This window comes from Idiotropiscis lumnitzeri, chromosome 7 (genome assembly GCF_059441095.1).
Source record: "Idiotropiscis lumnitzeri isolate Australia: NSW breed Sydney's pygmy pipehorse chromosome 7, RoL_Ilum_1.0, whole genome shotgun sequence".
In the NCBI taxonomy this organism is placed as follows: domain Eukaryota; kingdom Metazoa; phylum Chordata; class Actinopteri; order Syngnathiformes; family Syngnathidae; genus Idiotropiscis; species Idiotropiscis lumnitzeri.
Window position 1 is genome coordinate 21,983,211 of NC_142397.1, and position 11,497 is coordinate 21,994,707.

The window sequence follows — 11,497 nt, forward strand, 5'->3', positions numbered from 1 at the left end:
TAACATCTGCATGACTTCTGATTAATGCAAGACGCACTTTCACACATGCACTGTTTCGAACTGCTTGTACGTTCCTGCGTGCCCCCTGTAATTTTTAATTCAATGCCTTTAACACGTTCCCAAAAGCTGGAACATGGACAACAAAAGACTGCCAAAGTTTAGAAATGCTAAAAAAACCTATTTGTAGCATTCCATGGGTTAACAGGATACAGGTGCGTGGCATGATTGGTATTGGCATCCCGGAAGGCTCAGTTATACAAACGCAAGGATGGGATGAAGTTCATCTCTTTGGGAACAACTGCATGAGCAAATAATCCAACAGTTTAAGAACATTTCTCCACGTACAATTGCAAGGAATTTATAGAATTATAGATTTAACACCTACGGTCCATAACTTGCGATCTCTGAACGTAAAGCGGCAAGGTAAAAAACCAACGCTGAAAGCCTGTAACTTTCAATTGCCCCCAAACGGCAATGCATTAAAATCAGGCCTCATTGTGTAAATGATATTGCCAAGTGGGCTCACAAACACTTCAGAATACGTCACTAAACAGTGTGTCACCAAAACTACAAGTCAAGTTAAAACATAAAACCATACAGAGTGCTTGCCATATATCAACAAGACATCTCATCCAAGAGAAAGAGGTAAAGAATGATCCAGATTTGTGCTAAATTGAAAGCCAACATTGGTGATGGTATAGGAGACTGTTCATGTCTATGGAACCATTAATGCTGAGTGGGATTTGCAAGTTTTGAAGCAACATATACTGCCATCCAAGCATCATCTTTTTCAGGGATGACCCTGCATATTTCAGCAAGACAATGCCAAACCGAATTCTGCAGGTTACAACAGTGTGGCTTCATAGGAAATGAGTGCGAGTACTGGATTGACCTGCCAGCATCCCAGGCCTGTCTCCCATTGAAAATGTGTGACACATTATGACGCGCTAAACCGACACCCTTGACTGTTGAGCAACTTAAATTGTACATCAAACAGCAAGATTTAAAAATAATTCCACCTACAAAGCTTCAACAAATTGTGTCCTCAGTTCTTAAAACGTTATTAAGTGTTGCTAAAAGGAAAGGTGTTGTAACACAGTTGTAAACATGGCAGGCATCAAATTCCAAATGAATGAATATTTGCAAGAAAATGAAGTTTATCAGTTTGAACATAAAATGTATTGTCTGTGTAGCATATTTAATACGTTCAATGTACGTTGAATGTTGATTGAATGTGTTCTCTAATAGTTTTAAAAGGAAATCATTGTATTCGTTTTCAATTTGGTTTTATTTGCTTTTTGCACAACATCCTAACTTCATTGGAATTTCGGTCTGCATGAAGTCAATGTAAGACACATACGTACAGTATGACAACTAAACACCAGATTGTGTTATTTGTTTTCTCCAAACATGAGGCCCGCCCGTTGTGTGTCCCAAAAGGTTATGTATTATTTGTATACTTGTCTCTCCCAAAGGGAATGGGCTATCTGCATGCCAAAGGGATTGTTCACAAGGATCTGAAGTCTAAGAATGTGTTCTATGACTCCAACAGAGTAGTTATTACAGATTTTGGTCTATTTGGGATGGCCGGTGTGATACAAGAATGCAGGTAAGAATACAAGTGATGTATACAGTTCACACTTAAGATATTGTCTACATTCATTGTGATATATTTGTGTTAATAGAAGGAAAAGTGTTATGAAGATACCCCAAGGGTGGATCAACTACCTGTCACCGGAGATTGTTCGCGTGATGAGCCCAGAGGTTGCTGAGGAACAGCTGCCTTTCTCCAAAGCTGCTGATGTTTATGCTTTTGGGTATTGAATGTTGTGAAATTGATATCAATCTTTACATTAAAAAAAAACAAGATTTATGTTAACAACATTATTTCTGATATGCTAAATGTTGTTGGTGATGAATGGAGGTCTATTCTGAACCTGAAAGCAGATACACAATCACAAATATCTTTCCTTGGGAGAAAAATTACTGCACAATGTTCAGATTGGTTAAACTGCATATCAAATTGTGCCTTTTCTCAAATGTTTTTTTTTTTATAGATTACACAGACATTTTTATTGTCATTTAATTTGACTTGAGATTGCCTTCTTTTCAGTACAATCTGGTATGAGCTGCATTTTAGAGATTGGCCAATCACCAACCATCCTGTGGAAGCTCAAATCTGGTTAGTGGGGAGCAATGAGGGCATAAAGAAGGTGCTGACAGATGCCAACCTGGGCAAGGAAGTTACGGTAAGTCTTTAACATGAACTGGAGGAACCTGAAATTGTTTTATAATAGACTTTTAGTGGGGATTTCCTTGTAAAATTCTCTATTTCATTGCCTACATTTGATGTTACATACAAAATTTGGGGAGAAAAATGACATCTATTCACGTACTATTTTTGCTATATGAACTGTCTTGCCATGGACGAGCGGAAGGATCACTCTTGTATTTCTTCCCACGCTCTGTAACCTACATCGGCAACGTGCATAATGCATTGCTGTGATCTGAAGACGAGTGACATCCCTCCGCGCCTGAAGGCGGAAACTGTTGCACATGTAGGAGGAAGTTTCACCTCCGCATTCATGATCATCTAGTCACGTGATGGTTGTGATGTCCGTATATCATTTTATAGTTGTCCAAACATTGAATTACATTGGAAGTGCTTGTCAGCCAGGAGCCAACTGATGGCCCCTCTACTTCACACGTTTTGTAATCAGGCAACGTTTGTGTTGTCTGGTTTTTATTAACCAGGCAAATGAGAAAGCAATTTTTGGTGATCGTGTGAGCGAGGCAAACAAAAAAATAAAATAAATTTACAGTGAATTAATCTATGAAATGACAATGTCGCAAAAGGATTTTTTTTAACAGAAAAAACAAGATTGAATTCGAAAAGAAACAGACATAACATTGTAGTCAGATTTTCTCCGTGTTATTATGGAAGCAGACATCTTCCAATTTTTCCCTTCCAACTTTAAAGTTAATGAGCACTGAATAGTTGTTTTCAAGTGTTTTATTTGTTTATAATAGGATGTGTTTTCAGTTTTTATACTTTTTTATACTTCTACACACTTGGGGAAAAAATGCAATTTTAGGGCTGGAACAGATTGATTGCATTTCTGTGTATTACAATTGGAAATATTATGTCAGGGAATTGGGGGCGAGAGGAGGACCCAGGTGCAGAAATCTAGAAGTGTGGGTTGGCGGTCAAAACAATGTTTATTTTGGAAGTCCGGTGTAACAGAGGTGGAGTGGAGTCCCAACGGGGTGGAAAGCAGGTCACAGGTGCGGGGCTCGAGTAGTGAGTGAGTGAGGGAGGGAGGGAGGCAGGCAGGCAGGCAGGCAGGCAGGCAGGCAGGCAGGCAGGCAGGCAGGCAGGCAGGCAGGCAGGCAGGCATTGAAGAAAAAGTATTCGCATGTTGACAACCTGGCAATGTGTTGGCATCCCAGAGCATCTAAAATAGCCGCAGTGATTAGAGAGATGGAATTCAGCTGGTGGCAACTCCAACACTCCAAATCTGCAATGTACCAGAGCAAATGCGGACACAGACACACGCACCTGACATATTACCTCGATTTATAAACGTTTCAAGTAACAAATGGACACACGGAAACAATTAAGTTTGTAACAAGCGGGTCCACTATAAACACATGCTGTATTTGAGTGTCAGTATGAGTGTGAAATTACACAAATAAATAAATCAGATCGATCTGTTTCTGAAAATGTGTCTGTAAACAAGCCATTCTGAATTTACATACAACCGTCCCGATTTGCAGTTACTCCATCTTCACTCAAAAAATGGTGTGTTGAATGTACTCAATTTTATTCTGTCAAGTGGGTGCACACAATAGAATCATCTGGATTTAGATATATTAAATTTTTTGCGAACCTTGTTTCAGATATTTACTTGAATAAAATCTTGGAATTGATGCAAAATCACCCAATATGAAGAATTTAATTTAAAGACTGTTCTAATAGCTTTCTTTGATTCTTGAATACGATCGAAATGGAGACATATTTACAGCCATTTTTCTTTGAGACATTTCTCACAACTGCCCACAAGCGCCACACTCCAGCAGTGTTGGTTTGCAAGGCGCAGTGTTCACTAGAACAGTGTTTTGTTCTGACATTTGCTAAAGACAGCTAATATGGCACAACATTTGCAAAGTATGCAATTTTTTTTAAATAAATCAAGCTGAGTTAATTGAGTTAAAATATTTAACTGAGTTAAAAAAAATTGGATTAATGACCTGAGTTAATGTTTTAATTTTGACAGCCCTAATATATATATATATATATATATATATATATAGAGAGAGAGAGAGAGAGAGAGATAGATAGATATACATACATACATATTACACACAATTTTTAAAATTTGAAATTTATATATGATATATGAATGATATATTTCTTTACGGTGGCCGACTGGTTAGCACAATTACGTCACAGTGAGAGACAGCACCGGCCGTGGGTTCGATTCCGGCTCTGGCCATCCTGTGTAGAGTTTGCATGTGCTCCCCGTGCCTGTGTGGGTTTCCTCCCACATTCCAAAGACATGCATGGCAGGTCGATTGAACACTCTAAATTGCCCCTAGGTATGGGTGTGAGCTGCCTGAAGATTGTTGGGATAGGCTCAAGTACCCCCTGCGAGGAGAGGCGGTATAGATGATGGATGGATGGATATTTCTTTACCACATCTATGTAATTATTTAATCTAGAAAGGTTTACCTACATTACAAAGTAAATACATAAAAATGTGTTGACTAGTGTTATTGGTATCATTAAGGGTAGATGATAGGTAAACTAAGCAGGCCACAAGCCTAGCAAAAATGACATGAGAAGATGGAGAAGCTAACTAATGTGAGATTTAGAATCGCAAAAGACATAAACAAGTGCTGAGGTGTACAGTATATTTGAATACTGGGCGACACATCCAATTCAGATATTCCATGTGCGATGAATAAGGGTGGAAAAACACACTGATGTGCTGCCGTTTTTTTTAAATTTTCATGATTAAAAGGAATGAACAAGTCCATCACTTGGCTGCGCTGAGCGGCCTGTGCCCTGTGGCTGAAGCCCAGGCTTTTTTTTATGAGCGACTGGCGTGACAGTTAGCTGGTCGTCTCAGTCGCAACTACTACCATACCAACCGGAAGTTGCAACTGTCCATCAGAGCAGCCCTGGCCTCGTGTCTGTGTTTGAAAATCAAATAAACAATTTGAAATTGTTTCCCAAGTGGAATCCAGTTCAATATAAATGTCATGTCATAGTGATTGCCTAGTGCTGATGCACACAGTTGTGGTTGAGTGGGGAAAAGTTTAACTTATCGATCAATTTGTAACAACTAACGTTGGCATGTCTCAATGTCTTGCCACAACAGGAGATCCTTTCTGCCTGCTGGTCTTTTGAAATAGATGACAGGCCGACTTTCATCCAGCTGGCTGGTATGTTGGACAGGCTGCCGAAACTGAACCGCCGACTCTCCCACCCTGGACACTTCTAGAAGTCTCCTGACTCTGTATCACAGAAAATTGGAGTCCACCCAGCAACCAACAACTTCAATGACAGTGAAGTTTGAAACAGGAGGAAATGAACTGCCACAGGGAAAATAACATTCTGTAAATGACAACAACAATGAAGCTGTATTGCACTGTATTATTAATGTACAGTAAGTGACTGCTGAATTTGTACCTTTCTTAAGTTAGGTATTTGGGACATTTCATGCCAAAACAGATTTTGATTTTAGTATAACTTTCTGTACTTATTGATAGTGATGGCACAATACTAAATCTCAATTTTTAGGTTAATCAAAGTAGGGGTTAGAAAGCTACATTCCACAGAATTTCGACATTTTTGGCAAAAAAAGGGCTAGGCCGCCTTCCTTCGAACCTTTATATCTGAAAAACACTGAGTCAATCTTCACAAAACAGATATTGCTGAAAAGGAAATACACGGCAACCAAATCTGCAATCATTTAGAAGATTGGCACACATTTTACTACGTTTACTTTTTGGCCTATAAATTGACTTTAATTTCTAGGTCAAATTATATTATATGACTTGAACCAATCTTTTCATGAAACATAATCTGAAACTTAATGTTCTCTAAAACACAAATGTTTCAGAGATACAAATTCTAAAAAGGACTCAAATTATCCATACCCTCAGATATTCATTCAATATGCATTGAAAGTTGTGAATATTTGAGGTTTGTGCTAATTTAACAAATTTTTGCTGCCAACCCCCCCAAAAATAAAGACATCTCTGAAACTTTTATATGTTTTAGAGAACATGTGAGAGATTACATTTCATGAAAAATGTTGCTAGTGCCATTAACCGTATTTTTTACGGCCAAAAGACACGCTGTATCAATGGCCGCAGCACCAATTGAGGGTGCTATATCTGTATTTAATACTTATACAGGGCGCGCCACACTACGAGGCGCATGCTAGCTCACGCATGCTAGCTCGCACACGCGTTAAGGGATCGCTGTCAGTAGCAGGACCTCAGACCAATGAGCGATGTCATGGCAACACATCTAATGACCACGTCAGGAGAGGGATTTCACTGGTCACCACACTCCTTAGAGTCACGGTTTCAAATCAAAACCTGTTGTCTAAACCTGTGAATTTTCTTGCTTGCAATAACATGAATGATAAGACAGACTACGACATCGTGGACAGCTGCCCTTTTGTCCAGCTTTCTCCTGCACAATCACCAATTTATTCACATAATGTATTTGTCACAGTGAATTTGAAGCTAGATGTATCAGACTTTGGCCAGCAGGCTGTGCTAACGTTCACTCCGAATACCCCAATGCAGTCTATATAATAGGAGTGTCGCATTACAAGGCGCCTCGTTTGTTTGGGGGACGATTTGTGACTTTAAAGTGCGCCTTATGGTCGCGAAAATACGGTAATCCATAAAATATACACCAATATTCTAAGTTATTGCAGATTCGGATTACATGTCACCTTCCCTTTCCAACAATACCCGTTTTGTAACTTGACCCAGCAGTCCCAGAGATATAAGGTTTCATTTTGAAGATGGCCACACCTATTTCTGTCCAAAATGTAAAAATTCAGCAGGCCGTTGCTCCCAAGCCCCTACACCGATGGTGTGATGAGTTAGGCTGGTGGTGTTCGGACCCAGAAGTAGATGGATATAAATATGACAAATAAACTATGAAATCAAGAAACCAAGTAGTAAACAATCTGTCTTGGCAGTGGCTGGACTCTTAACACTCGGGGTTGTAAGAGAACAAAGGAATGAGTCTCAACGTAAAGCACAGGGGAAAGCCATAAAATAGCTCTCAAAAGTCTAAAGTTATTAACCGAAAAATTACTAGTACACACAAGGAGTTATATCAAAGTAGTGATGGGTCCAGCGACACCGAGGCGTCGATGCGCGCGCCGAGCTTCCAGGGCAAACCCCGTGTCGGTGCGCGTACTGCTTTGAGAAAGTCACGTGACCACTACCAGAATCGTGTCGACACAGCGGTCGCGCGCCAAACTGTGTTCATAAGGAAGCGCATCTGTCAACAGGATGGACGCTCAAAACAAGCATCGAGTTATTGGCGCGTTACTTTGCATTAAATATCGGCAAGATGGAAGACGTCACTGTTGATGCGCACTCAGAGGTGCAGCGCTATATGTCAGCAGGACACGTTGCACGTACGGAAGACCCGCTCTTATACTGGAAGTCCATGGAGGCAACGTTCCCTCACCTATTTATATTAGCCACACAGGCGTTGTGCACACCGGCCTCTTCAGTGCCTTGTGAGAGGATTTTCTCAAAGGCGGGGGAAATTGCCTCAAAAAAAGAAATAGACTGAATAACAAAACGCTGGAGAAACTAATTTCTTTTGAATAAAAATCTTTAATTACAATGAGTCCATTGTCATTCACAACACTTTTACTTGGGCATTCAGACAGATGTTCTCTTAATTTATCAACTGCGTCTCGAATATCAAAGATTTTTTTTATGAAATTGTGTGTATGTAAAAATAATATGAAAGCAAATGCCTAATCAGAATCAGAAATCCCTTTGTCATTGTACTCAAGTGTGCAACGAGATTAGAGAGCTCCCCTCTCCAGTGCAAGACAACAATAATTCAGTTAAATATATAAATTAGATAAGAGAATAATTAGTGCGATGGAAAGTAATACGAAATAGGATATATAAAAACACATCACGTCGCTAATCAATGGAATTGGATAAAATTAGTTTGACAGATCAGTGTCAGATGACCCTGTCAAATGTTTCCTGCAAGTCCACCAGGTATCAGTATTCAGCAACACAGTGTCAACACAGTGTCAATACATTGTGTCGAAACGATACAGGATGCCTCATCTACCCATCACTATATCAAAGTACAACTGAGGAAAATATCAAAATCTCAGTGACAATGGTTAGCCAGAAATTGAAAACAATTTGTTCCTGGGAAGTGACAAGACATTCTATCATGGAGTAAAGATCTGACCAGAACCTAAATATTGGGTGTAATGAGTGATGGTTAACAGGTGTGCGAGCAGCTCAGCACACCTGAGCACGTCCATCCCTGAAAACTAAAACAAAGATACAGAGCAGCACAGGAAAAAGAACTGCAACTATTTCAAAATAAGAGGGAAGAGCAAACAACTCACAACAGATTGACCTAAAATTGGAGATTTTGTGTTCAACAAGTACAGCAAGTTTCATTGAAATAAAAAAAAAGCTCAGTTAAGATTTTTAGATATTTTTGGGGGTGATTTGGCTTGGAATGACCCAATTCTCCCTTTTATGGTATGGTCTGATTTTCACTGTTTCTCTCATTTAATTCTGCTATGTCCTACTTCTGAATACTGACTGATCCACATTTTCCTGCTGTAGGACATGATTACCATGTTCATGATTAACAATCCCAATATTTCGCTTCATTCTATATGCCTCCGTTCATCACTGCCCATTGTTAACTGACGGTATATCCTTTCTCTTTTCTTATCCTGGGTTAGATCATGGAATCATCGTTGTTGTGATCGATTATCATCATTATCATTTCTGACAATAAACAATATTATGTAGTTCAGTATTAGTTTATAATGAAGATGAGTCAAGGTATTGTAATGCAATCATTATGATAATAATGATTTCGGTGTTACTTTCATACTTCTGTTACACTTTGATATACGCAAATTCGGTTACATGACATTAACAATGTTTAAGAAACTCAACTCAATTTAACATCTCCATACAGTACAATTACACATTTTGGAATGTGCAGCGTGGTTACTCTTATTTTGTTCTTCAAGGTTCCCTTGAAAGACTGCCAGTAAAGTTTATGGAAAATTAACAATGTGCATATTTAGATCCGTTTAGATTTAAAGCTGAGTGTAAATTGAATTTTTCCTTAATGGTTTATTAACATGTGTAGTAAATTAAAAAATATATATTAAAATGAAGAAGTCTGACAATAACATAAATGTCTACAAATCCAAATATTGTATTTTGTATCTGTTAAGCTGCTCAGTAGCTCCTAATGTACCTTAAAGATGTCCTTTATTAGTCCCACAATAGGGAAATTTGCATTGTTACAGCAGCAAATATATTTATCACACAGAGACGGCCGCGTAATGTAGCTGCTAAAGTATAACATTAACAGCAAACATTCATAAAAAGCAAAACTATGCGAATATACACAGTATATACTTATGTACACAAATCCACATGTATATACACACTTACATCCCACAACTTACACAAGTCTAAGGAAACACTCCTAATGTCTGTCCATGGTACAGAGGGGAAATAAATAAAAATGCTGCAATAATAAAAAAAATATTGCTTTAACTTTATCTTTAATGATAGAATTTGGAGTTTTAGTGCTGTCTCTGTGACATTTCGTTAACGTCGGGGGAATTCTCGCATCTCCAAACCGTCGCCTGAGACTTCAACAATGAATTGTCAGTGACAATGGTTGACGCTAGTTTTTGCATAAACAATCAGGAGAGGGGTTGGGATTCTAGCTGAATATATGCGGTAACAATCACTAAATTGTCACACTTGCAGCAGGCTGGCTAACTTACGGGTGACGAGACTGTCTTTAAAAAGCTTATTTCTGCAAAGCTAAAAGTAGGGGATAGAAGTGTGCTTTATTTCTTCATCCTTGGGAAATTTGTATGAAAGCATGAAGTTGTGAATAAATATGGGAACCGTTTTGAATTGGGGAAAAATATCAACTAGTGTGTTTTGATATTTATGTTTGAGTTTATGTGAGAGCGAGATTTACAGTGGATTTGTGCAGATTCATGGCCTTTTGTATCCATTATTGAATACATGAAAGTTGATATTTGGACGCAGAACCTTCTCTCATGTGATTAAAAGGTGCTTTTGTCGAGTTAAATGTTAGCTTTAATTCCAGTTTCCCAGAGAGGAAGTCCACAATTAGACGGATTAAGGTTCTGCATACGTATTGTGACAGATTACTGTTTGACTTTCATCTTTGTCCCTTTTAGTCAGGGCTCACCACAGCGGGTAACTCTCATGCTCTGTTTTGCATAGTTTTTAGGCCTGATTCCCTGCCTGACGCAACCCACCCTTGTACCAACGGGTTTGCTGGGCTGGAGCCCAGGGGCCTACTCCACGAGTCAAGGGCCTATCAGAATTGAAAAAAAAAAGAATTTAGTTTATTTTGCTATCAATCACTTTACATTCTTGTAGTGGCAGGCCGTGCATTTCACACGAAGGCCTTCAGTGAAGTCGTACTTAGTCCGACTTGAATAAATGCCGCTCATATTGCCATTGTTTAAGACGCTACAGCTGGAGAAATAATATACAGAAAGATACTTACACAGTACTGAATGTTGGCCGCAAGTGTATCTGCCATTAAATCCCCACTTTTCCCTCCTTCGGTCATTGTGGTTTTAAAATGCAAGAATATATTTTACATTTTCTAACAGTCGCCAGTTGCGATTTCTGGGTGTATTGATTTTGCATAGCGCAGCCCTCTCACGAGTGAGTGTTCAATCACAAAACACGTTCATCGCCTTCAACGTAAGGCCAGCGAGAAGGCTCCAGCACCCCCTGCGACCCTTGTGAGGAGAAGTGGTACAGATAATGGATGGATGGTTGGATATAATATGACATCAATGTGAAGAATATGATCATGATTTCTTGATTATTTTAGGCCAGTAGAGGGCCTTGACTGTCCACCACTGACCCCAAAAATTGTATTTATAAAAAAAAAAAAATTAAGCTGTAGAAATGATAACTTGTATAAGTGAAAAATGCAATTCTCCGTGATAGGAAAAATGACTTGTAGTTGTGGAAATTGATTTTGCAGTTGAAGCAAAATGTAATATGTACTTGTGGGTATATCCTGATTTGTACCTATATGAATGTCAACGTGTAGTAGAAGAAGTCGCCAGTGGAAGTCGCGAGTGTTTTTACGATTGCTGGACGGTCACGTGACCTTTACTCACACGTCTCATCAAATAAAAGTCACTAAAGATAAGAA

At 39.0% G+C, this 11,497-nt stretch overlaps 1 protein-coding gene across 1 annotated transcript in view; it reads left to right on the forward strand.

Moving 5' to 3' along the window:
* Nucleotides 1-6,169, forward strand: part of LOC148334278 (kinase suppressor of Ras 1-like) — a 37,921-nt gene extending 31,752 nt beyond the window's left edge. Inside the window, exons 16-19 of the mRNA XM_088300815.1 lie at nt 1,476-1,609; nt 1,686-1,817; nt 2,114-2,249; nt 5,385-6,169. Coding sequence (XP_088156941.1) covers nt 1,476-1,609; nt 1,686-1,817; nt 2,114-2,249; nt 5,385-5,507 — 525 coding nt within the window. The 3' untranslated portion in view covers nt 5,508-6,169. The remainder of the gene's footprint in view (nt 1-1,475; nt 1,610-1,685; nt 1,818-2,113; nt 2,250-5,384) is intronic.
* The last annotated feature ends 5,328 nt before the right edge of the window (nt 6,170-11,497 follow it).